Genomic DNA, 27877 nt, shown 5'->3' on the forward strand with positions numbered 1-27877 from the left:
AATATGTCAGATACAAAAGGACAAATAGATTCCACTTATATAAGATAACAAGAATAGGAAATTTATACAGACACAAAGTAGATTAGAGTTTACTGGGGACCAGAAGGAAGGGAATGAGGAGTTATTGTTTAGTGGATATAGAGTTTCTGTTTGGATGAAGAAAACAATTTAGTAAAGGATGGAGGTGATGGAAGGCCCAGCATTGTAAACCTAATTAATGCCACTGCATTGTACATTTAAAATTGGTTAAATTGGCAAATTTTATGTTATGTATATATGTTGTCACAATAAAAAATAAAATTAAAGAAGTCAACTCAAGTTAGCTTTTTGTGTTATTGAAGCCTATTATATCATCCTGATTTTCTATTACTTGTTCTATGTTTGAGAGAACAGTTTTGAACTCTCTGACAGTAATTGTGGATTCGTCTTTTTCTCCTTGGAGTAATATCAATTTTTGCTTCATGTATTTTGAAGCTTTTTAATTATTTTATTAGGTACATAAACTAGGGTTGTTATGACCTCTTCATTAATTGATACTTTTAATCATTATGAAATAAATTTCTGTATCCCTGGTGATAGTCTTTGTTCTGATATCTATGCCTGATATTAATATGGCATCTTAGCTAGCTTTCTTTTAATTGGGTAACACATAGATAACATAAATTTTCCGTTTTAACTATTTTTAAGTGTGCAATTCAGTGACACTATTTACTGTTACAATGTTGTGTTACCAACCTCACCTTCTATTACTAAAACTTTTTCATCATGCCAAACAGAAACTCTTTATCCTTTTAGCAATAACTCCCCATTCTCTCTCTCCCCAGTCTCTGGTAACCTCTACTCTTCTTTCTGTCTCTGTGAATTTATCTAGCTTTCTTTTGACTAGTTTCCATCCTTTTACTTTAAACTATTTGAGTCTTAATGTTTAAAGTGCATTTCTTGTTGAGAGTTTATAGTTGGGTCTTTTTTTTTCCCCCAGTGTGGCACTTTGCCTCTTAATTATGTTTAGACTATATATATATATATATATATATATATATATATATATATATATACATATACATATATATTTTATTTTGAAATAAATTCAAAGTTATAGGAGCAGTTGCAAAAACAATACAAACCCCATACACAGAACTCCAGCATACCCTGACCCCCTCCCCTGCTACCCCAGTCCACCCACTTTAACATGCTGTCACACCGCTATTTCTTTCCCTCCCTCCCTCCCTCCCTCCCTATCATCCATCATCTATTGCTCTTAGACCATTTATATTTAATATGGACTTTGATATGGTTATGTTTAAACCTGTCATCTTACTGTTTCTTTTTTTTTCTTCTGTTCTTTGTTCTCTTTTCCCTCTTTCTGCCTTTTAAAAAAATTATATATTTCTTATTTCATTTTATCTCTTGTGACTTTTTAGCTATAACTGTTAATTTAGTGATTGCTTTAAGGATATGGTTCTTGATGAAAGAAGGTTTTATCTCCCAGGGGACATTTGGCAATGTCTGGAAACATGTATGATTTGCATAAAGGGTTACTACAGGCATCTTGGGGGTAGAGGCCAGGGATACTGCTAAACATCCTACAGTGCACAGGATAGCCTTCTGCAGCAAAGAAGTATCCAACCCAGAATGTCATAAGTGCCAAAGTTGAGAAACTCTGTTTTAGGGTTTATGATAAACATCGTTTACTTATCACAGTCTACCTTCAAATATCACTTACCATATACAGTATAAGAGCCTTATGGTAGTGTACTTTTTTCCCCCACCTATCCTTTATACTGTTTCATACAGTTTACTTTTACATATGTTATAGTATATTGTTATAATGTATTGCTATTTTTGTTAAAAGTTATCTCTTAAATAGTTTTAAATACAAGGGGAGAAAACCCTTTATGTATTTACTCTCATAGTTATCATCACTGGAGCTCTTCATTACTTTGCCTTGAATCCAGATTTCCATCTGGTATCATTTTCCTTCTTGAAGTACTTCCTTTAACATATCTTGTATTGCAGGTCTGCTGGTGATGGATACTTTCAGCTTTTGTATTCTGAAAATATATTTATTTTGCCTTTGTTTTTGAAAGTTACTTTTGCTAAGTGTGGCACTTGGTAGTTGGAATTGAGGTTGACAGTTTTTTTTTTTTTTTTGTCTTTTAGTACTGTTTTACTTTCCTTGGTTGCTCAGGCAAATACCATGAAATGAGTTGGCTTAAACAATGGGAATTTATTAGCTTACGGTTTTGAGGCTAAAAAAGAAAGTCCAAATCAAATCATCAGTGTGATGCTTTCTTCCCAAAGACTGTGGCCTTCTGGGGCTGGCTGCCAGCAGTCTTTGGCTTCTCTGTTACATGGCAGTGCACATGGAAGCATCTCCTGGTCTCCCTTCTCTTCTGGGTTCTGTGGATGTCCAGCTTCTTGCTTCTGTGGCTCTTCCTCTCTTTCTGAATTCACTTCACTTCACTTAACTGAACTAACCTTATCAATAGGTCCTACTTATAGTGGGTTCACACCCACAGGAATTGATTAAATTTAAGAACATGTTTTTCTGGGATACATGCAGCTTTGAACTATCACAGGTTAAAGATGTTGCTTTATTGTCTTCTCACTTTTATTGTTTCTGATGAGAAATCTGATGTATCCTTATTTTTATTTCTTTATGTGTAGAACGGTGATTTATTTTTTTAAAAATGACTGATTTTGAAATTCTCTCAGTGTAGTTTTCTTCATATTTCTTGTACTTGGGGTTCTTTGAGATTCTTGGATTTGTGAGTATATAGTTTTCATCAGGTTTGGAAAATTTTGGCCATTATTTCTTATATTTTATGCCTCTTCCCTGCAAATGGGGACTCCAGTTACCTGTATATAAGGCTACTTGAAGTCCCACATCTCACTGATGCTCTTTTTCATTCTTTTTTATTTCCTGTTTGATTCATTATGGATTGTTTCTATTGCTGTGCCTTCAAGTTCATTAATCTTTTCTTCTGCATTATCTAATTTGCTTTTAATCTCTGTCAGTATATATTCTTTTATCTCATCTACTGTAGTTTTCATCTCATGTTCAATTTAGATCTTTTATATCTTCCATGTCTTTACTTAACTTTTTAAACATATGGAATATAGTTATAATAACTTTTAATGTCCTTATCTGCCAGTTCTAAGGTCTGTGTTGATTTTGGATTGGTTTCTATTGAAAGATTAATTTCCTCATATGGGTCTTGTTTTCTTGACTTTGCATGCCTTGTAATCTTTGATTGGATGTCACACATGGTGAATTTTGCCCATCAAGTGCTGGATATTTTTGTATTCCCATAAATCTTGAGCTTTGTTCTGGGATGCAGTTATGTTACTTGTAAACAGCTTGATCCTTTTGGGTTTTTGTGATTTGTTAGGCAGGTTAGAAACATTGGTCATTCTTTGATTAATTATTCTCCACTACTGAGTCAAGACTTTACCTGAGTACTTTCTCCAATATTCTGTGAATTATGAGTTCTTCTAGGCTGTTGGGAACAGGCACTGTTCCCGGCCCTGTGTGCCAGGTACTGTTCCTTCTTATCCTTTTGGATGGTTCTTTCCTCAGCCTTAGGTAATTTCACATATAAATTCTGATCAGTACTCTTCTGAACACTCAAGAGAACCCTTTGTAGATCTCCAGCGTTCTCTGTGCACCTCTTTCATCTCTGATAATCTGTCCTGTGGACTATAGCTGCCTTGTCTCCCTGGACTCTCAGCTCTGTTTACTCAATTCATGAAGTCTTCTGACTGTTTCAGTTGACCCTCCTGTTCCATGGCTTGGAAACTCTGAAGGCAATAGCTCAGGCAGTCTTAAGGCTCAACTTGTTTGCTTTCGTTCTCTCAGGGATCACCATCCTTCATTGCTTAATATCCAGTGTCTTGAAAACCATTCTTTCATATATGTTGTCATTTTTTGGGGGGGGGGGGCTCCATCAGGTGAAAGAATAGTGAATTCGGTCTCTGTCACTTCTTTTTTTTTTTTTTTTTTCTTTTTCCCACAGTTTTTTTAAATTGAGATAAAATTTACCATTTTAAAGTGTACAATTCATTTGTTTTTTAGTATATTCACAATGTTGTGCAGCCATCACCACTATATAGTTCCAGATCATTTGTATCACTCCAAAAGGAAACCCTGTATCCATTAATGTCACTCTCACTCCTTCCTCCCCAGCACCCCCTGCAATCACTAGTCTACTTTTTGTCTTTTTGGGTTTTGCCTATTTGGGGTATTTCATATAAATGTAATCATACATTATGTGGCCATTAGTGTCTGAACTTTTGCTTACATAGTGTTTTCAAGGTTCGTCCATGTTGTAAATGTGTGATTACTTTCTTTTTGTGACTGATATTTCATTGTATGTACTTCATCTTTGTAGGAGCAGAAGTCAGCTGCTGAAGTCTTTTAACTGGTTCTTGCTGCCACTTTTGTCTCTTATTAGTTCATATATGACCTCTTCTGGTCTGAGAACCAGATTTAGAAAGTTAGTAAGTACTAGAAGAAAAGCAGGCTTAAATTAGAATGGGATAAAGGACTTACCTAGATTTCCCTCCCTCCCCATCTTCTTCATCTCTTCCTTTCTTTGATTTTTTCCCCCATAAACACCTTATATTAGTGTTGTACATTTGTTAAAATTCATTATAGAACATTCTTGTATTGTTAACTTCAGTCCATCATCTACAATAGGGTTTACTGAATTATACATTCCTATGTTTCATCATTTTTTTATTCTAGTAATATATATGACCTAACATTTCCCTTTTAACCACAATGACATGTATTATTCAGTGTTGTTAATTACACTCACAATAATGTGCTACCATCACGACCATCCATTTCCAAAACTTTACAATCAACCTAAATAGAAATTCTGTGCAAATTAAGCATCAACTTCTCATTCTCTATTCCCAGTTTATCCCCTGGTAACCTGTATTCTAGATTCTAACTCCGTGAGTTTGCATATTATAATTAGTCATATCAGGGAGATCATACAATATCTGTCCTTTTGTGTCTGTCTTATTTCACTGAGCATAATGTCCTCAAGGTTCATTCATATTGTCACTTGCATTAGGACTTCATTCCTTTTTATGGCTGAATAATATTCCATTGACTATATACCACATTTTATTTATCCATTCATCAGTTGGACACTTGGGTTGCTTCCATCCTTGCGCAATTGTGAATAATGGTGCTACAAAAATCGATGTGCAAATATTTGTTCGAGCCCCTGCTTTCAATTTTTCTGGGTATATACCTAGAAGTGGGGTTGCTGGATCATATAGTAATTCTGCACTTAGCTTCCTGAAGAACTGCCAAACTCTATTCCATAATGGCTGCACCATTCTACATTCCCACCAGCAATGAATAAGTGTCCATATTTCTCCACAGTCTCTCCATCAATTGTAATTTTCTGTATTTTTAATAGTAGCCATTCTAATGGATGTAAAATGATACCTCATTGTAGTTTTGATTTGCATTTTCCTAATAGCTAGTGATGTTGAGAATCTTGTGCTTTTTTGGCATTTGTATATTCTCTTTGGAGAATTGTCTATTCAAGTCTTGCCCATTTTTTTTTTTAATTGAGATTGTTCACATACCATACAATTATCCAAAGATCCAAAGTGTACAGTCAGTTGCCCCCGGTACCATCATACAGCTGTGTGTCCATCACCACAATTAATTTTTTATTTCAATTTTTTAGAACATATTTATTACTCCAGAAAAGAAATAAAGGCAAAAAAAGGAAACTAAAATCCTCCCATACCCCTAACAAGCCCCCCTCCATTGTTGACTCGTAGTATTGGTATAGTACATTTGTTACTGTTGATGAAAGAATGTTAAAATACTATGAACTGTAGTATATAGTTTGTAGTAGGTATATTTTTTTCCCTATATGCCCCTCTATTATTAACTTCTAGTTATAGTGTCATACATTTGTTCTGGTTCATGAAAGAGATTTCTGATATTTGTACAGTTAATCACAGACATTGTCCATCACAAGATGCACTGTTTTATACATTTCCATCTTTTAACTTCCAGCTTGCTTCTGGTGACATATGTAACTCTGAGCTTACCCTTTCCACCACATTCCCACACCATTCAACACTGTTCGTTATTCCCACGATGTGCTATCATCACCTCTGTTCATTTCCAAACATTTAAGATCAACCTAGTTGAACATTCTGCTCATGATAAGCAACCGCTCCCTGTTCTCTGGCCTCATTCCATATCCTGGTAATTTATATTTCATGTCTGTGAGTTTACATATTATAATTAGTTCATATCAGTGAGACCCTGAAATATTTGTCCTTATGTGTCTGACTTATTTCATTCAATATAGTGCCCTCAGGGTTTCTTCATCTACCCATTTTTTTTAAGACGGTTTTGTTCACACACCATACATTCTGTCCTAAGTAAACAATTGATGGTTCCCTGTACAGGCACATATTTATGTATTCACCACCCTCACCACTATTTATATAAGGACATCTCCATTTCTTCCACAAAGCAGGAGGAAGAGTCAAAGAAGGTAGAGAGACAAAAGAAAGAGACAAAAACAAAGAAACAAACATGATGGCTGGGAAGCAACAAAAGAAAGATAGCATTAAACTAAAGTAGAATAAAGAGTCAGACAACATTACCAATGCCAAGAGTCCCATACCCCTCCCTTATGCCCCCCTCTTATATGCATTTAGCTTTGGTATATTGCCTTTGTTACATTAAGGAAGCATAATACAGTGTTTCTGTTAATTATACTCTTTAGTTTGCAATGATTGTATTTTCCCCCAATACCTCCCTATTTTTAATACCTTCCAAGGTTGACTTTGTTTTCCCTCATGTAAAAAGATATTTGTACATTTTATCACAATTGTTGAGCACTCTAGGTTTTACTGATTTGTACATTCTCAGTCTTTATGTTTCTTCTTTTCTTCTGGTGTCCCACATGCTCCTAACCTTCCTCTTTCAACCATATTCATAGTCATCTTTGTTCAGTGTACTTACATGGCTGTGCTACCATCACCCAAAATTGTGTTCCAGACCTCTCACTCCTGTCTTTTCCTATATAACTGTAGTGCTCTCTTTAGTAATTCCTGTAGAGCAGGTATCTTGTTCACAAACTCTGTCATTGTCTGCTTGTCAGAGAATATTTTAAGCTCTCCCTCACATTTGAAAGATAGTTTTGCTGGATATAGGATTCTTGGTTGGTGCTTTTTCTCTTTCAGTATCTTAAATATATCACCCCACTTCCTTCTTGCCTCCATGGTTTCTGCTGAGAAAGCCGCACATAGTCTAATCAAGCTTCCTTTGTATGTAATGGATCGCTTTTCTCTTGCTGCTTTCAGGATTCTCTCTTTGTCTTTGATGCTTGATAATGTGATTATTAAGTGTCTTGGCATAGGCCTATTAAGATCTGTTCTGTTAGGGGTACACTGTGCTTCTTGGATCTGTAATTTTATGTCTTTCATAAGATATGGGAACTTTTCATTGGTTATTTCCTCTATTATCGCTTCTGCCCCTTTCTTCTTCTCTTCTCTTTCTGGGGCACCAATAACATGTATATTCATGTGTTTCATGTTGTCATTCAGTTCTCCAAGACATTGCTCATATTTTTCCATTCTTTTCCCTCTGTTCTTTTGTGTGTAGGCTTTCAGGTGTCTTGTTCTCCAGTTCCTGAGTGTTTTCTTCTGCCTCTTGAGATCTGCTGTTGTATGTCTTCATTGTGTTTTTCATTTCTTGGGTTGTACCTTTCATTTCCGTAGATTCTGCCAGTTTTTTCAAATGTTCAATTTCTACCTTATGTATACCCAGTGTTTTCTTTATGGCCTTCATCTCTTTTGCCATATTTTCCCTAGACTTTTTGAATTGATTTAGCATTAGTTGTTTCAATTTCTGTATGTCAGTTGAAGTGTACATTTGTTCCTTTGACTAGGCCATAACTTCCTTTTCCTTAGTGTAGGTTGTGGTTTTCTGCTGTCTAGGCATCTGGTTTCCTTGATTACCCCAATCAGGTTTTCCCAGACCAGAACAGTCTCCGGTCCCAGAAGGAGGAAATATTCAGTATCTGCTTTCTCTGAGAGTGTATCTTAGGAGATTGACACACACTGTGAGGTCTCAGGCCACTCTGCTTTTCCTAACCTGCCCAGCAGGTGGCGCCTGTCAGTGTGTACCTCCTGACTGGTATAAGGAGGTATGGCCTGTGGCTGTTTTCCCTCATGCTCTGGGGTCTGTTCTGAATGGAAAGCAGGTAGTAGAGCTAGGCACCACCTCTTTCCTCTTAGGGAAGATACAACCTCTAGGGAGTTTTCATTTGCATTTGAATAGGTTCCTTGTCTCTCTGACTCTGCTGTCTCCACTCTTGTCTGGGTCAGAGTGCTGCAGGCTAAAAATGGCTGAGGCTTTCTCCACTGAGCTGCTTAGGTTGAGAGAGAGAAAAAGGGGCAGAGAGCCCCCTTTCAGGGTCAGTCCATGGCTTCCAGTTTTACCTGTCAGTCAGAGATAGCACCCGGTTCTCTGGGCTCCCCCTTCTGAGGCAGAGAAGTCCCCTGGCTCTTCAAGGTCAGTTGTCACTAAAAACCTCTGTCTGCTTGTTGATTTGCAGCTTGCATTGAGTAGTCCATGTTTGCCAATAAAAACCTCAGTTGGAACTGGACTAAGGTATATTTGTTTGTTTAGTGAGTGCTGCTATCACAGTGAGGCTTTGCTGTTCAGGCTGCTGTTGGGGTAGGGAGCTCCCAGCTCAGATCCGCAGTTTCTACTCACAGATTCCACACTGCGATCTCAGGCATTCCTCCCAGTCCAGGTTGGTGCATGACAGTCACGGTTGTCCCCCAGCAGTTATTTCAGGTCATTTACTAGTTGTTCCTGGTTGTTTATTAGTTGCTTGCGGGGGACTAATTTCCACTCCTCTCTATGCCGCCATCTTCTTCCCCTTTGATTTTGAAAGGAACACCAGATCAATTTAATTGGTTTTAACGGTTGGCAGCTGTTGCTTTTTGTAATACATGCCTTTTGAGAGAGGAAACAATAGAAACCACCTATAATTTCACTACATAGTATTTTGGTACATTTCTTCCCAGCTTTTTCTTTTTAGTTTGGCATCTGTGCATGCTATCATCCATAATTCTTTTCACCTTTCTGGATTTGAGATGATTTTGGATACATGACTTTGTTTCCTGCTTTTTGTAACTTAATGTATAAGCAAATGTCATTAAATTGTTTTTTGTGAACTTGTATGTGGTCCATTACATAAATATACTAAAGTATAATTAGTATTTTGGGACAATTCGTTTGTTTCCATTTTCTCCTATTATAATTACTGTATGAATAATGAGTTAACTGGAAATATTTTTTTTAAGGAAACATGTCAAACTATCCTCCATAAGTACCAGTTTACAGTTTTACTAGCACTGATTTGTGAAAGCAAATGGTTTCCTCTTCATGCTCTTACCAACATTGTAAATATTGCCTTACTAACATGTTTTATTTATATTAAATTTTTCTTTAAATCACAAGTTATTTTTTCTATATTTAAAAAATCAACTTTATTGAATTATAATTTACAAACAACATAATTATTTTGTGTATATTTCCATGTATTTTAATAAACAAATATAGCTATATAGCAACCACACCAATCAAGGAATAGAACCTTTTCATTCCCCACAAAAGTTCCCTCTTACCCTTGCAGTCAGTTTTTCCACTCCCTTTGGGCAACCACTGATCTGATTTCTATCACTGTAGATTAGTTTTTTGTCTGTTCTAGAACTTCATATAAAGGGAAACAGAAACAAGGAATGTAACTCCTTTCTGGCTGTTGCTCAGTTTACTTTTGAGATTCATCCATGTTGTGTTTTTCAGTAGTTCTGTTTTTTTTTTTTTTTCCTTCTTTGCGAGTAGAATTCCATTGAATGACTGTTCATTTATTTTATCTATTTACCTTTTCATGGACATTTGTATTGTTTCCAGTTTTTGGATATGAGTAAATTTGCAATTAAGTTAATGTGCAAGTTTGTATATTTCTTCTCTGGTAAAAGCAGTTGAATTGTTGGGTCATGTGATAAGTATGTATTTACTTTTTAAGAAACTGGCCCAATGGTATTCCAAAATGGTTATATCATTTGACACTCTCACAGCAGTTGGTGTTAACTTTTTAAAATTTTAGTCACTTATTGTGGTTTTAGTTTGCATTTCCTTGCTGTAAAGATGTGGAGTATGTTTTCAAGTGCTTATTGTTATTTCTGTATCTTCTTTTGTGAAGTGTCTTTTCAGATCATTGGTTCATTTGTTAAAAAATTGAATTTTTTTCTTTTTATTGAATTTCCAGTTCTTTATGTATTTTTTGCTTATGAATATTTTGAACATTTTCCCCCACTCTGTGACTTGTCTTTTCATTTCCTTAAAGTGTAGTTTGAGGAGGACAGTTAAAAATTTTTGATGATGTCCATTTCATCCATTTTTTCACTTATAGTTTGTGTCTTTTACATCCTGTGTAAGAAATCTTTGCCAAGTCCACAGTTGCTAAGATTTTCTCCTGTGTTTTCTTGTAGAAGTTTTATAATTTTAGGTTTTACGTTACGTCTCTGATCATTTTTAGTTAATTTTTGTATATAGCATGAGGCAGGAGTATGCATTCTTTTTTTTCCCCACAAGCATATCCGTTTTTTCCAGACCCTTTGTTGAAAATTTAATTACCTTGACATCTTTGTTGAAAATTCATTGCCTCTATGTGTGGGTCTATTTTTAGATTCATTTCTGTTCCATTGAGTTATATGTCCATCCTTATGCCAGTAATATACACTGTGTTGATTACTTTAGCTTTATTCTGGATAAGTCAGATTGTAAGTAAGTCAGATTGTGTAAGTCCTTTAAATGTGTTTTTTCTTTCAAGATTATTTTGGCTATTCTAGTTCTTTTACCTTTCCATGTAAATTTTAGAAATGGCCTATCAGTTTCTATAAAAAATCCTATTAGGATTTTGCTTGGGATTGTATTGAGTCCCTAAATCAGTTTGGGGAGAATTGACATTTTAGTATTAAACCTTCCAATCCATGAACGCAATATAAGTTCTCCATTTGTTCAGGTCTTCTTTAATGTGTGTTAGTGATGTTTTGTGGTTTGTAGTTTGCACATATTTTAAGGCTGTTCCCAAGTATTTCAGGTTTTGATGCTATTGTAGATGGCGTTGCTTTTTAATTTCATTTTCCAGTTGCTATTTTATAGAAATACAATAGTTTTGAATATTGACCTGCAACCTTGCTAAATTTGCTTTTTTAGTTCTAGTAGCTCTTTTGAGATCCTTTAGGGTTTTCTCCCTACCTGATCATGTCATCTGAAACTATAGTTTTAGTTCTTCTTTTACAATCTGCTTGCCTTTATTTCCTTTTTTTCCCTTACTACACTGGCTAGAACCTCCAGTAAAATGTTTATTAGAAGTAATGAAAATAGATATCCTTGGTTTTATCTTGATCTTAGGGGAAACCATTCAGTCTTCAACCATTAAGTATGATGTTAGCTGTAGGGTTTCCATAGATGCCTACCGTTTATCAAGTTGAGGAGGTTTCTATTCCTTGCTTTCTAACAGCTTTTATTAAGAATGGATGTTGAAGAAGTTTTCTTTCAATTATCAAGTTTATTAAAGTTTTCTATTTTTTTGCTTTTGTTCTTAAAATTCCTCAATTTTAGCTATTTCGCCTGTATAGTATATTTTAATTTAAAAAGTAAAACATTTATCCCTAACTATGTGCCATGGACCACTGCATTTTATTAACTTAAATAATGATCACAACAGCCCTGTGAAGTATTTATTATTATTCAGGTTTTACGATGAGAAAACACAGATACAAAGTGGTTGAGAAACTTGCTCAAAGTTATACACTAGTAAGTTCTGAATAGGCAGGTCCTTCATTCCTTTAAAATTAACCAAAAAAAAAAAATTACTTTTAGAAATAATTTCAGACTTTAAAGTGTTGCAAAAGTGGTACAGAGAATACCCATAAACCCTTTACCTGGCTTCTCCAAAGGTTAACATCTTGCATACCTACAGTACGATCATCAAAACATAGAAATTAACATTAATACACTACTATTTATTACCTAATCTACAAACTTACTTAAAATTTGTCAGTTGTCCCACTATCTGTTTTTTTTTTTTTTTTTTTTTTTTTTGGTCCATGATCCAACTCTGGACCACACATTGCTTTGGTAATCTCCTGCAATCTGGGACAATTCCTCTTTCTTTGTTTTTTATAATCTTGAGACTTGAAGAGCCACGTATCTTGTGGCACATCCCTCAGTTTTTATTATTCTGAGGCAACCTCCTAATTAAATTTGGGTTAGATATTTTTAGCAGAAGTGATGTCATGCCTTCCTAGAGCATATCAGGAAGCACATGTCATACAAATGATTACTGATGATGATAACTTTAGTCCCTTGCCTAAAGTAGTGCCTGCCACATTGCCCCATGTAAAGTTACTATGTTCTGTAATTAAAGTGTCTCGTGGAATAATCTTTGTAACTGCAGCTATCTTGTTTCTTATCATGCTTTTGGCCACAATTTTTAGAATTGAGGATTCTTTCCTGTAGCAGTCATTACTGTGGTGTTTGGGAAATGGTGGTTTTACATTTCCATTATTTTTTCTGCTTTTATTAATTGGAATTATACTGTAAGCAAGATCTTTTCCTTCCCTGTTTTTTATACATTTTTTACTTACCTGTATGAACTCATAGCTGTTTATTTTATTCTGTGATTGTAGTAGCCTGTTACTAGCATTTATTTTGTTGTCCAGATTGACCCAGATTTGGCTGCTAGGAATTCCTTTGACTTGGCTCCTGTGTCCTTTTGATGTGTCCTCATCACTTTTGAGTACTTTCTTGCTTCTGAAAGTATACGACTTTCCAAGCACATCTTGCGCTTTCCCTCCCCTGGCCCTGAAATCAACCATTTCTCCAAGGAGTCTGTTTCTTTTATTGGAGAATGGTATTTAGAAACAAAGATGTTGGTGCTAGTTGTGGTCATTGTTCTTGCATCTAGACCCTATCAGTGAACAATTAGAAAATAGAGGTATGTGTGTGCACGCATACCCACACAAATCTGTAGCGCTCTCTCCATATTTTAAAAACCATGAGTTCATGCTGATGCTTTTATTTCCTATTCAGTTCTACATGGTTTATTCTAGCCTTCCCCTTCTTTGTAGCTCCATTCTCAGATAGTGAAAAACCGACATCTCTTCATCCAAAACACGTACATATTTTTTCTCAATCCTAGAACACGTGGTTTCAGAACTAGCCCATACCCCTGTGAAAAATTTTTCCAACCTAGAGTATATTTGGTTATTGTTCTTTTTGTCTTTAGCCTTGGAGTAGATAATCGAATCACTGTTTTCCAAAAGAATTTAAGTTCTCTTCTTTCCCACTCCTTTCAGTGTGGTTATGTTGTTCATTTGCAGTGTTAGGTTTATTTGTTGTTACTCTTTGCATTCCATATTGTGTTCTTCATGTATCCTTGTCGATTTTATTTATTTATTTTTAGTGTATGAAACCATAACATGGTTCTAAAATTCAGAACTGTATGAAGGGTATTGTCACTCCCCCTAATCCCTTCTACTCCTTTCCCAATACCCTATTGTTTCAAAATTTTAGCTAATCTATTGTCAGTTTTTATGAATCTTCCATGGGTACTTGAGAAGAGAGGTTGGGTGTGTAAAGTTTGATGTATACTTATAGGATCTACGTTATTGTTTAGGGCCTCTTTTTTTTTTTTTGGTCCACTTGATTTGTCTATGCTGAGAATTAAAGCTTCTTATCATTAGAGTGTTTTCATCTTTGGGTCTTTGCATAGACTAACTTTTGCTTCTTAACATGGTTGTGTTATTTGATGCATAGATATTCGTAAATATTATATCTTTGCTTTGAATTGTGGCTTTTAGAATTAAAAGATGCTCTTTGTCAGATTGAATGTTTGGTTTGAATTCTACTTTTCTGATATTAGAATCTACTTGTCTTATTTTATCCATTTGCTTGATGTATTTTTATTCATACCTTTATTTTTACCCTTCTGAACCACTTTTTGATGGTGGAGGATGTATACAACATATAGCTGAGTCTTGGCTTGTAAGCCAAATAGAAAATACTTTCTTTTAATAGGTTAGTTAAGTCCATTGATATGGATATGACTGGTATATTTGGTCTCAAATTTTTCATGATATTTTATAATTTTGTATTTTTTTTTATTTCATGGTTTTTCTTCCTCTTATTTTCGTTTTTGAATTTCTGATTCAGGGTGATTTTTCATGTCTCTAGATGCTTCTTTTGAGTATATTTAAATTTGGAATGTTTTCTTACAGTTTTCATCTGTTCCACCACCCCCACTGCTAGGAGGAAGTTTCACTAGTAGAGGTATTGTTGAATCTTGTTTTCTGATGTTTCAATAATAATTGAATAGATTTAGTTTTTTCCTGCTCATTTTTAGGGACCTTTTCTTATCCTATTGTTTCTGGCTTCTATTTCAAAATCTCCATCATCTCCGGTTTTCTGCAGGGCACATGGGTTCAGTTTTTATCCTTCTTTGCAAGGATTTGGAAGTTGCTGTGCACTTCTGCATCAGTACACTCTTTAATTTTGGTCTCCCAGAATTTTGCTGTACCCTAATTTTGGTCTCCCAGAATTTTGCTGCAACCTGTTGTGCTGATGGCTCACTTTCATTTTTTTGTCACTGTGGCTTATAAATTTTTAGTTCTTTACTAATAGGTTTATTATTACAGAGACGTAGACTAGATAAATGTAGGTGTGCAGTCTGTTATCTTTGGTAGTAATGCATGTGAATTTTTAAAATACCAGTGAATAATTTTTAACTTCAAATGCAACCTGACAGTTGATAAATTCGGAAACCTAACAAGTGGAGCATGAACTTAGCAAAGTGGTAAAAAACCAGACAAATAAGAATTTTGCTTTCCTAAACCCTTATGGATCCTTAAAGTCTCAGTTTAAATTTTATTTTCTGTGGGCACCATTCACTATTCCCCCAGACCGGTGATTGAAAGGAGACATGTTTGTCAAGCTCAAACATGATTGTGTACTTAGATGTCTCTCTTTTACTAGGTAAGTTCCTTAATAGCAAAGACTATCTCTTAATCACTCTTATAATTCAGAGTGACAGGAATATTATCTGGTGCCTAGTATGTGCTCAGAAATGTGTTGAAAGAAATGATTACTTTTGAATCTGTTGAATATTTTTTAATTTATACACTGCAGCATAGTCAGGCACTCGTAGTTTATTTTACTCTAGCGCACTTCTGTATCTCAAGGCCAAATGCTTATTTCTTTTGAGCGTTGATAAATTTTCACTTTTGAAGTTTCCTATGGTGCCTAGGGACATAAAATATTTCTTGAGCCAAATTGATAGCTATAAGTATAGAATGAAATTGACAGGATTTCAGGGCATTGAGAAGATGATGATTCAGATCAGCCATATATTCTGGGCTGGGTAAAATGAGATCAAAGAGAGGGGATCTGTTAAATTAAAGAAAATGGAAGGTTTGAGAGGCTAGAGGTTTTCATAAGGCTTAGGAAGAGGAAGGATGCGTGAGAACTCAGGGATGAGAAGTAGAAGTTGTGGTTGAAAGAAGCATTTTAGGACTAGGCTTTATAGGGACAAAGGGATGAAAAAGTATGGTTTATTGGGGAATGGCCAGAATTTTCATATAATTCTAGAGAAGAGTGCTTGGGAAAGGTATGCTACTAGAATGAGGGCTTGGGCTAATTAAGAGGAGACATTTGCCAAGTTCAAAACATGAGACTTTCTTGTAGTCTGTGACAACCTCCATTCTTTTACTCCAGTATGAGGTAGAAGCTCTGTGAGCTTACTGTGTAACAGGCACTGGAGACAGAGTGGTGGATACAAAACAGACACAGATCATGCTTGCAGTCTAGTGGGGAAGAAGGCATTTTTCACATGATTACAGAAATGAATGTAAAACTACAAGGCTGAGAAGCCCACATTGGAAAGCCATAAGGTTCTCTAAGAATTGATAAAAGGGATTTTTTAAATACATTTTATTGTGAAATTTAAAATATATACATAACAGTGATAACTTTCAAAGAACAATTTAACAAGTAGTTAGTGATTTTCAAAGAATGTTACATGTTATAGTTCCACAATTTCAGTTATTTCCTTATTGTGAAATATAACATATATACAGAAAGGTACTTTCAAAGTACAGTTTAACAGGTAGTTATGTAGGTAGTTTCAAAGAATGTTAGGGATTACAGTTCCACAGTTTCAGTTATTTCTTTATTGTGAAATATAAGATATACAAAGAAAGTAATAACTTCAAAATACAATTAAATAAGTAGCTATGGAGCAAATTGCAAAGAATATTATGGTTTACAGTTCCACCATTTCAGTTATTTCCTTCTAGCTATTCTAAAACCCTAGCATCTAAAAAAAAAATTTATATAAAGATTCAGTATTCGTAATCCTTTGTTAAATTCTATCTTGTCTGTTGCCACCCCTTTCTCTTGTTTAATCACTTTCTTGATCTTCAGGGGTGTCTAGTCAGTGATACCCTAATTTGTTCATATGTAGAAGGGGTGTCAGCATTATGGGGAAGGGGCTGCATCTGGTTGTTGTTCTTAAAGAGGCTGTCGCCTCTAGGTTTTAGAACTTGTCTGGCCTAGGAACACTTTGGTGAATTTAAGTGTCTGAGAGATAAATTTAGTGAGTGAAACTTTTATAGAGTCTCAGATAGGGACCTAGGTATTTTGGGACTACTGTTGGTTAGGGCTTGGCATACTGTGGCCATTTGGGATATCTAGCTGGAGCTTGCATAAGCGTAACCTCCAGGATAGCCTCTTGACTCTATTTGAAATCTCTTAACCACTATATCCTCATTTTGTTACCTTTCTTTTCCCTCTTTTGTCAAGAAGGCATTTTTAATCTCTCGATGCCAGGGCCAGGCTCATTCCTGGGAGTCGTATCCCATGTCATCAGGGAGATATACTCCCCTGGGAGTCATGTCCCATGTAGAGGGGCAGGTTAATGAATCTATTGCTGAGTTGGGCTTAGAGAGAGAAGGGCCACATCTGAGCAACAAAAGAGGTTCTCTGGAGGTGCCTCTTGGACATAATTTTAGGAAAGCTTAGCCTCCTGATACAGAACTAAGTTTGGCAAGAGCAAGCCTCAGGATCAAGGGCTTGACTTATTAAGCAGGGGTTTCCTAATTTCACATAGCATATATTCTGTCAAACAGAAACAATCAGTGTCTCACATTATCTTTACTTAGTTGTACAATCATCATCACTCTTAATGTTAAACAATTATCACAACACAAAACATCCCAGAGCTCTTATCAGCTGCTAATTATTCATCCCTCATATTAGTGTAGTGCTGGTAAGGTATCCCTAATAAATAGTCTATAATACGTAATGGATAGTTTTCCATATACCGCTCTGTTGTTTACTCTTTGTACCAGTGTCATACCTTAGAAGTATATCATGAAAACACTTATTTATATTTGTAGTGCTACTCTGTGGGTTACATGCCTTTAAACTACCCCTTTCAATCATGTTTGCCTTCAGTGTGGCACTGATACTTATAATCCCTTTAATGAACCATCATCACATCCCTGTTCATGCCCATACCTTTAAATTCACCCTCATTATCATATCTGTGCATATTAGGTTATCATTCCCCTTTCACTAGCTTCTCTCTATTTCTAGGTCCCTTATAGTCTACAATATAAGACACTGATTTTACATTGTTCAGGGAGTTCATGTTAGTGGTAACATACAATATCTCTCCTTTGTGTCTGACTTATTTCATTCAGCATTATGTCTTCAAGATTCATCCATGTTTCATGTTTCAGGACCTTGTTCCTTCTTATTGCTGCATAATATTGTATGTGTATACCACATTTTGTTTATTCACTTGTCTGTTGAAGGGCACTTGGATTGTTTCCATGTCTTGGCAATTGTGAACAATGCCACTATGAGCATCGGTGTGCAGATGTCTTTTGTGTCACTGGGTATAAACCAAGAAGTGAAATTGTCAATCGTAGGGTGACTTGATAGCTAGTTTTCTGAGGAACTGCCAAACTGTCTTCCACAGTTTGGCTGTATCGTTATACATTCCCATCAGCAAAGAATAAGAGTTCCAATTTTTCTGCATCTTCTCCAGCATTTGTAGTTTCCTGTTTGTTTAATGGCAGCCATTCTTATTGGTGTGAGATGATATCTCATTGTAGTTTTGATTTGCATTTCCCTAATAGCTAGTGAAGGGGTCTGTTTCCGAACTCTGGGTTCGATTCCGTTGATCAATATGTCTGTCTTTGTGCCAGTACCATCCTGTTTTGACCACTGTGGCTGCAGCTTGCGTGGAATATTTTTTTCCATCCTTCCACTTTCAATCTCTTCATGTCGCTGGATCTAAGATGAGTCTCTTGTAAACAGCATATTGATGGTTCATACTTTTTAATCAATTCTGCCAACTGATATCTTTTAATTGGGGTGTTTAATCCATTCACATTCAGTGTTATTACTGTGAAGATAATTCTTGAATCAACCATCTTATCCTTTGGTTTTTATTTGTCAGATCTGTCCTCCCTTTCCCCCCATCTCTACCCTCCCCCTCTTAAGTTTCCCTTACTAATACTCTTTGGTTCCTTGCCCTTCTCCAGACCTCTCTCTTTTTTTCTTGGCCAGTAAAACTCTGTTTAATTTCTTGCAGAGCAGGTCTCTTCTTAACAGATTCTCTCAGCATTTTCTGTGAATATTTAAAACTCCCTCTCAGTTTTGAAGGAGAGCTTTGCTAGATAAAGAATTCTTGGCTGGCAGTTTTTATCTTTCAGAATCCTAAATATGTCATACCACTGCCTTCTTGCCTCCACAGTGCCCGCTGAATGGTCAGTACTTAGTCTTATGTGGTTTCCCTTGTATGTGGTGAGTTGCTTCTCTCTGCCACTTTCAGGAGTTTCTACTTCTTTTCAGCATTTGACAGTCTGATCAGTATATGTCTTGGAGTGGGTTTATTTGGATTTATTCTATTTGGAATTCATTGGGCATCTTTGATTTACATATTTATGTCATTTAGAAGGGTTGGGAAGTTTTTCCCAACTGTGTCTTCAAATAGTCTTCCTAGCCCTTTACTCTTTCACTTTCTGGGACATCAATGATTCTTATATTTGTTCACTTCTGGTTGTCCATCAATTTCAATTTTTTTGTTTTTTATTTTCCACCATTTGTTCTCTGTACATTCACGTTCTATTTCCTTGTCCTCTGGTTCGTTTATTTTTTTTTTTTTTTGCCCCTTCAAATACTCTGTTGTTTGCCTTTGGTATGTTTTTAATTTGATCAACACTATCTTTTATTTCCATAAGATCTGCTGTTTTTAATTTACTCTGTCACATTCTTCTTTATGCTCTTTTAAAGTCTTCCTGATGTCATTTATGTTCTTAGCCAACTCATTGAAGTTGTTTTGGAGATTTGTGTGTACTTTTTTGATTAATTGCTCCAAGTTCTGTGTCTCCCCTCCAGCTTTTTAATTTGTTCATTTGGGTTGTCCATATCTTCTAGTTTCTTCACATGCTTTATGATTATCTGTTGTTGGCCTCGTGACATTTGCTTATCTTGATAAGATTATTTTGGGATATGCAGGATTATTGAGCATTTATTATTTGGCAGACTACAGCTTGGTGGTATGCACTTTCCGTCTCCTACAAGCAGATGGTGCTCTTGAGCCACCTCTGAACTCTCAGGCCAACCCCTCGCCCCCCCTCACCTGGCATTAGGCAGGGTCCATCCCGGATGGAAATCCAGTCTCGCACCAGTTCTCTCTGTACGCTTGGGACTGCCAGCTCTGTGGATGGAGGGGCAGGCCCTGTGCATTTTGGCAGGGAGTCTGCTCCAGGGAACAGTGGTCCTGGTAGTTCCAGGGGCCATGAGTGGACCACTGTGGGGTTGTGGAGCTGTGTGTTTCACCCTTCAGCTCAAGTGCACTGCAGTCCCTATTCACTGTGCACCTGTGAGTCCCTGGGGTTGGGGAGGGACTCCTGGCACTTCCATGTGGCACCCTTGCCCCAGGCTGTGCTCACTTTTCCTTGGTGGAAGAGTGAATGCGATCACCACAAATCCACCGAATCCTGAATTCCCTCACAGCCACGGGGCTTTGAAAGGTTATCTCCCCAGCAAACTGCTGAGATGGGTACAAGGGGCGTGCAAAAGCTGCTCCCTTGTATGCTTGTCTGCTGGCTCCAGCCACCAGTTCCTGGCATGGGAGCTCTTGGCTGTAGGGCTGTGAAGATTATCTCCCCGCCAGCTGCTGAGAAGGGTGCATGGGGCATGGAAATCTGCTCCCTCCTGTACTCATCAGCTGGCTCCAGCCACCCATCCCTGCTACCAGTCCAGGCCAAACACACTCACTCCGTCCTTTGAAACAGTCTCCCTTCCTCTCTAGGCAGGATCCCACTGTGTGGTGTAGAGGTCCCTGCCTGGCCAGTGGCACCCTGGAACTGCTGTTCTGTAGCGCTTTCTGCCCCTTAACTAATCTTTTACACAGAGAAGAATTTTGCTCTCCCTGTTGTAATCAGCCATCTTCCCGGAAGTCCATTAAGAGGGATTTTTGACTTAGGGTGGCAGAGAAGGTTTCTCTGAGGAAGTGTTATTTTGAGTGAGTACCTGAAGCCATTATTATCTAGGCGAAGTAGGAAGTTGTCTAGGGGGATGGTTCGAGAAGGGGGGATAGCAATTCATGTTACTATTTCAGAGTTTACAAATCTCTTGAAGGCTATATTTGAGTTTCTTACACTCAGTGAGACCTTATCAAAACACATCGGATAGGCAGTTTGAATTAATCAGAATTTTTAAAGATTTCTTACTGAGAGTAACAGTAAGAAATATTTTATATATGTATATAATTGAAATAAATATTTCATAAAACAATACTTATATCCACTACATGTAGTGCCTTCTGATTTATTTTATTTTTATTTTTTTTAAATGCTGGCTGCAACCTCTTAGTGGGTAGTGACCTGCAGTTTGAAAGACATGAGATTAAATGACACATAAGATTACCTCCCATCTTGTTATTTTATGTTTGTAAGATTATCACCAATTATTGTGATAAGCCTTTATTGTCTCCGTTAATTGGTGAGTCATGCTTTTGATCAGTGATCATTGGAATGTATGGAGTCATGAGTAAACAGTTCTTGTTCAGTCTTAAAACTAAATATGTTTTGCAGACTCCCACAATGTATAGTGTTACATAGAAGTGTTTTTTTCTTTATTATTATTTTTTAAGGCAGAACTCAGTTGCAGAGGGTTGAGGTATTCATGTGCCTCAGTTTATGGTATATTATCATTTGTCTTTGCAAAGGCCTTCTCTCAATTTTTATAATGGAAATTACAAAACATACACAAAAGTAGAAAAAATAATATAGTGAATCTCTATGTACTCATCTTCTACAGTTAATAATGTATGGCCAGTCTTCTTTAGTCTTTGGCATTACACTCTGTCCAGTCTGGATTTAAAGGAAACTGCAAGGCGCCTCTCTTGTTTCATTTATTTATTGTTTTATCCCTATTCCCACTCCCTTTCTCCTCTTGGGCCCCCTCAGGGAACCACTCTAATATGTTTAATGCGTCTCTTCTGGCAAAATGTATTCTATTTTGTGTATATTTGCTTTAATTTTATAAAATGGTATATTATATCTGATTCTTCTTCTTACGGTTTTTCTTCACTCAACACTGATTTTAAGATCCATCCTGTGCCATCCTCTGGACTGCTATGTAGTATCGTGGTGTGCATCCACCACATTTTGCTTTTCCACTCTCCCAGTGATGGATACCCATATTGCCTCTAACTGCCCCTCACAACAAATACCATTTCAGTGACTATATCCACTGAACAACCTGTGTGAGATTTTCTTGGGGTTATATATCCAAGACAGGAGTTGCTGGCTCACAGAGTATACATATTTGACTCAGTATTGTCAGCTTGCTCTCCAGAATGGTGCAGCAGCATGCACTGCCACCGTAATGCTTATGGGAATCTGTATCCCCACATCCTTGCTAACTTGGCATAGTCCTAATTTCTAATTTTTGTTAGTCTAATAGGTGTAAATTGTCTTGTTTTAATTTGCATTTCTCTGATTACTAATGAATTTGAGCGTCTTCTCACATGCTTGTTTGCTTTTGGGGTTTCCTTTTATGTGAAGTGCCTGTTTATATCCTTTATCCATTTTTCTATTGAAGTTGTTATCCTTTTCTTGTTGATCTGCTGGCGTTTCTTATATATTTGAGATATTAATCACTTAATGTGTTTTAGATACTAAAAATAACTTCTGCCTTGGATATAAATTTATTAACTATGTCCATCATGTCCTTCATTGAACAGAAATCTTTAATTTTGATATAGTAAATTTTATTAGGATTTGGTACATTTGTTACTGTTGATGAAAGAATATTAAGATATTTATTACTTTACCCATAGTCCATAGCTTGCAATAGGTGCATTTTTTTTTCATATACCACTCTATTATTAACTCCCTGTAATAGGTTCATACACTTGTTCTAGTTCATGGAAGGAATTTTTTTATATTTGTACTGTTAATCTCAGCCATCATCCACCACAAGATTTACTGAGTTATACGGTTTCATGTTTTAACCTCTGGCTTTCCTTCTGGTGATCTATATGACTCTAAACTTCCTCTGTCAGCCACATTCACACACAGTTCAGCACTGTTAATTATACTCACAATAATATGCTGCTGTCATTTATATCCATTACCACTCATTTAAATTCAACCTAGATAAAAATTCTGCACATCTTAAGCAACTGCTCCCTGTTCTCTAATCTCATTCTATCTCCTGGTAACCTATAGTCTAGATTCTGTATCTGTGAGTTTACATAGTATAATTAGTTTATATTAATGAGATCATCCAATAGTTGTCTGACTTCTCTCAACATAATATCCTCAAGGTTTATCCATATTGTCACATGCTTCTACTTCAGTCCTTCTTACTGCTGAATTATAAATTTTTAAGAAGTCCTCTCTTCCTACAATAAAAATAAATTTTCCTTTCAGGTTGAGCAGTTTGGCCTTTGCCCATTTATTATCTGGTGCTCTCTTTAACCTGTGTTAAGTTCCGATTTATACCTCGATGTGTCTCTGAGCTCACCTGTTACATTGTTTTTGTGAGAGGCAACATAGTATAGCAGTTAAGTGCTTCAACTCTAGCTCTCCTACTTATTACCCAGATAATCTTGGGCAGGGCAGTTAACGTCTCTGTACTTCAGTTTCCTCGTCTAAAAATGGAAATAATACTAACTGTCTCATAAGGTTGTTATGAGGCTTAAATTAATTAAGGTTTTAAAGCACCTGGTACTCATAGTAATTGTAGTAATTGTTATACAGCATTTGTTAAACACATACTTACATGAATAAACTACTTGTTCTTTTGACACACTTATTTATTGCTATGGCTTTTATAAATACTTTTAATTTCTGATAGGTGAGGCCCTTTTCCTTCCATGCCATGTATTTAATTCAGTTTTTTAAGGTTGACCTACCTATTCCTGGACTTCTGTTCTTCCACTTAAATTTTACAGTATATTTCTTTTGCATACTTGCGCTTTCTTGATTTAAGTTAGTCTGACCAAAATGCCAACAAGATGCTGACTGTGATATAGTATAGATTTTTATTTTTGTGACATACTGGGGGAAGCAGATATGCAAGGTATGACTTGATTTGATCTGATGTAACAATGTTTGTGAGATTCTTAGTAACTGTCCTGGCTTACTGTTCACTTGTCTATTTCATAAGAAACTTGTTTCTTCACTTTTTCATATCAGGTTTTTTTTTTCTTTCTCTTGTTTTTATATCATCTACCTCTCTGCTTGTGTTACTAATAATGCATGACAGGGGATCATGAAATAAATGTAGTTCTTTTGTAATCATTATTTGATATTTACCTCCTCTAACAGCCTACCTTCCTTTAGAGTACTGCTTTTAATCATATTAACGTATTGTATATGTTGCATATAATGGACCCTCAATTTAATTTTATTTCTTGCTGTGTTAAAACTTTTCTTCTTGGATCATTTCATTAATTATTTTTTAATAATGTCACATACCTTAAAGGCTTGAACAAAAGTAAGATCTTCTAATTTCTTGGACTCTATAGAGTGTCAAAAATACGGTATAATATGGTAGAATTACGAATTTTGTCTTTACTTACAAAAATCCCTGAGTTTATTTCTCTGTTTTTGTCACTTATGGCTGTGTGACTTTGAATAAGTCACTAAAAATCCTTATGCCTCAGGTTCATTATGTGTTAAGTGTTTGGATAGCCTGGCTATGGTAAGAATTCAATAAAGATTTCATTTATTCATTCATTTACTATGTAATGAGCAGTTTCTATGTGTTAAGCACTATATACCAGACATTAGGGATATTGGAATGAATTAAGCAAAAACCCTTGGCCTTTTGGAGCGTACGTTATCTTTGAGAGAGATGACAATAAATAAATAAGAGCTATACTGTGTCAGATGGTGCTGAGTGGTATGGAAAAAAAAGCAGGGAAGGAGTTAAGGGATTGCTGAAGTGGAGGTGTTTTTTTTAGATAAGAGTCATGGAAGACCTATGAGATTTCACAGAATTTAGGAAGCAAGCAGTTTGAATATTCAGGGGCATCAGGAAAAGGCAGTGTGGCTAGAGTGAGGATGGAAGGGGTGAGAGAGAGCTAGGAGTTGAGGTCAGAGGAATAAAGGGCCTTAAATCCTTGAGTGATTTTAACTTTTACCATGAACACCACAGGAAGGGTTCCATTGTGAGTGGCATGACCTAATTTACCTCTCAAAAGGTAAAGCTGCTTTGTTGGGAGTGATCCATGGTGAAACAAGGGAAAAAGTAGGGAAAACATTTAGGAGACTGTTGCATTAAATGTGAAAGTAGTGAAAAGTGATTAGAAATTGGACATATTTTATAGACTTTTTTGTTCAATCTTTGTTAGAAAATATTTCCAGCTCTGATAGTAATACAATCTGTTGAACATAATTTTATCTTTCTTTGAAGTGTTTAGAATTTTGCAGTGTTGAAGCTTCAGGTATACAAATGTGGAAGATACTTAAAATCTGAAATACAAATTCTTGTCCTGTGATTTGCATAATTTTCCTCACTGTGGTGGTGTAAATACCTCAGTTTCAAAAACAAGGAATTGATTGTCTTTTAATTGCAGTTTTATATTCTGGTTTGTGAATATGTGTATATTTAATCTTTTTAAAAGAATTTCACTTAAGCATATTAACTTTTAAATAGAATTGTGCGTTGGATTACTATTATTAAAATAACTTATGTTGCCTACTTTATATTTTCCAGGAACATCATTTACAGCGAGCTATTTCAGCACAGCAAGTGTTCAGAGAAAAAAAAGAGAGTATGGTCATTCCAGTTCCTGAGGCAGAGAGCAACGTCAACTATTACAATCGCTTGTACAAAGGAGAGTTTAAACAGCCAAAACAGTTCATTCATATTCAGCGTAAGTTTGTTAACTTGTTGTTTTCTGTTTGTAATTTAAACTTGTCAATCAGTGAAAATCTTTTCTCTTCTCTTGGCCAAAGAGACTAATTTTTCAGTTCTTATGCACTGATTAATAGAAATGTAAAACATTGAGGAATGATGTCCTTCTAATGCTTTTGTCTGAGTTTTGAGGTCATTTTGAGTGTTAATAGCATTTGAAACATTTGATGTTTATGTAGTGTAGGATTTTGTGTAGCACATATACTTTATTATATAGCTAAAAGATGGCTTATTAGCATTTCCAAATAGAATTTATTTTTAAAGGCCCTGTGCCCGTAGTGCCCGGAAGTAGGGGTGAGTTTTCTAAAATTTTTCAAAATTAGATTTCATAGCTCTACCATTGTCTAGTTTTTATAAAATTCTGATTCTGGCTCCTTAATGTAACTGTCTTGTCTTTTCTTCATCTCCACTGTTACTATTTTAGATGCTCACCATCTCTTGCCTTACCTATTTCAGAAATTGCCTAGCCGTTACATTTATTGACCCCATCTCTCCACCTCCACTCCTTACTAACTCTTCTAATCTCTTCTCCACAAAGGCCAACAGCGCCAGGATAGTCTTCCTGAAGTATCAGTGTGGTCAAATTATTCTTCAGTTTAAAACTTACTATAGTTCTTTATTGTCTCCATGAGTTTTCGCCCAATTCTGCAGACACATGCTAGTGTCTTGGTATCTTGCCTGGTTGCATATAAGACTTTGGGAGCTTGTAAAATAGATTCCAGGTCTCTACTACAGGCCTACACGTCTGAGAATCTCTGAGTATGCAGCCTCGTAATAAGTATTTTTTAAAAGTTCCCCAAGTAGTTCTGAAACATTGTCAGATTTGAGATTGAGTATAAGATCTCCTGGTTTTTGTTGATTCTAGAGGGACTTTTTTTCATTTTTCATCTTTAAAATGGGGTTGTGTCTTAAATTGTTGTTGCCCTGCATGGAGGTCTTGTTCTTCTAAAGACAATTTGCATGTTTCTGCCAAGCATCTGCACTACTAACCCAGCACCACTCTAAAGTCTTTACTTGTTTGTTTTGCCTTGTTTGGTTGGTTGATTTGGGACCACATTGGTAGCTTTAATTCAGGCTACAGACTTGACTGTGGTTCACTTCTCAGTGGAGATCTCCTTTCTTCAAATGGAAAGTTGGAAAATAGGAGGTTCCTTGCTGTCCCTTTCTGCGTGGCTCGTTTTTTCTTCCTTTATCATATGCTGAGAGCATAGCTCTTTGATAGCACAGCTTTATGCAAGGGTATTTTAAATTTCTCAACCCACGTATAAAGCTTTTTCCTTCTTAGCGTACATAAAGTAATGGTGAATCTTATAATTGTTGGTAGTTTACATTTTAAAATTTAGTAATATTTGCATTCTCAAGTATTAATACAAGACCATTTTCATGATTTGTTCCTGCCTACTCGTTTTACCTTGTTTCCTTTTGCTCTTCCATTCACTCTGTGCCATAAAGATTACTTAAAATTGCCCTCATTTGCTTCATTGTTTCACATTTCCTACTTCTTTGCATGTGCTATTCCAATCTTACTTCCCTTCCTATTGCTCATTTAAGACCTAACTCCTTTATGAATCCTACCATGACTTTTCTTTTCCTACCTCTCTTCATTACACATTCTTGTACGTATCTCTATTAGAGAACTCACCATACTTTATTGCAATTATTTGTAACCATTCTTTCTCTCCTTTTAGACTGTGAGCTCCTTGAAAGCAGGGACTAAGTTTTATTTTTTCTTTGTATCTTCAGAGTAAAGTGCTTGGCCTATCGATGCTCAATAAATGCATGTTTCTTGGCTGACTGTATTGTTTTGAAATGGTTTTTTAAACTACCCTTGAGTGTTAGGATTATTTTCTAGAGATTCGTTTCTCTGAAGCATTCAAGAAAAACACACACATACAAAAATTATTTATGTGATTTGCTTCCTCTGTGTTCTTTGACTTTGAGTTCCTTTGGCTTATTGAATTTGTCTTGCTTTTCGTATCAAGAAGACAGCTGTTCATAATAGGAATTCTAGAGATTCCTCTTAAGCCAAATTATCAGAGATTTTTGTATTTTAATAACATGGTATGGCTTGATAGCAAGATCATTTGTTTAAAAAAAACATTCTAAGAAAGTAAGAACCAGAAATTGGATATAGCCCATCTGGGTCAGGCCCACTGCATACAATAAACTTTAACCTTGTGTTGGCTTTTTAATTTTATTTTGTTCTATTGTCATTTAAAAAGGAATACAAATAATATAAAATTATTTAAACTCTTCTTTTTTTCTTTTATAATCTGCAGCATATTCTACATACAT

The 27877-nt window shown here is 35.9% G+C and overlaps 1 protein-coding gene across 1 annotated transcript in view; it reads left to right on the plus strand.

Moving 5' to 3' along the window:
• The window catches only part of EPC2 (enhancer of polycomb homolog 2), a 146380-nt gene that overhangs the window by 19771 nt on the left and 98732 nt on the right, over positions 1-27877 (plus strand). Inside the window, exon 2 of the mRNA XM_037849257.1 lies at positions 25382-25541. Coding sequence (XP_037705185.1) covers positions 25382-25541 — 160 coding nt within the window. The remainder of the gene's footprint in view (positions 1-25381; positions 25542-27877) is intronic.

The sequence above is a fragment of the Choloepus didactylus genome, chromosome 9, assembly GCF_015220235.1.
Source record: "Choloepus didactylus isolate mChoDid1 chromosome 9, mChoDid1.pri, whole genome shotgun sequence".
Classification (NCBI taxonomy): Eukaryota; Metazoa; Chordata; class Mammalia; order Pilosa; family Megalonychidae; genus Choloepus; species Choloepus didactylus.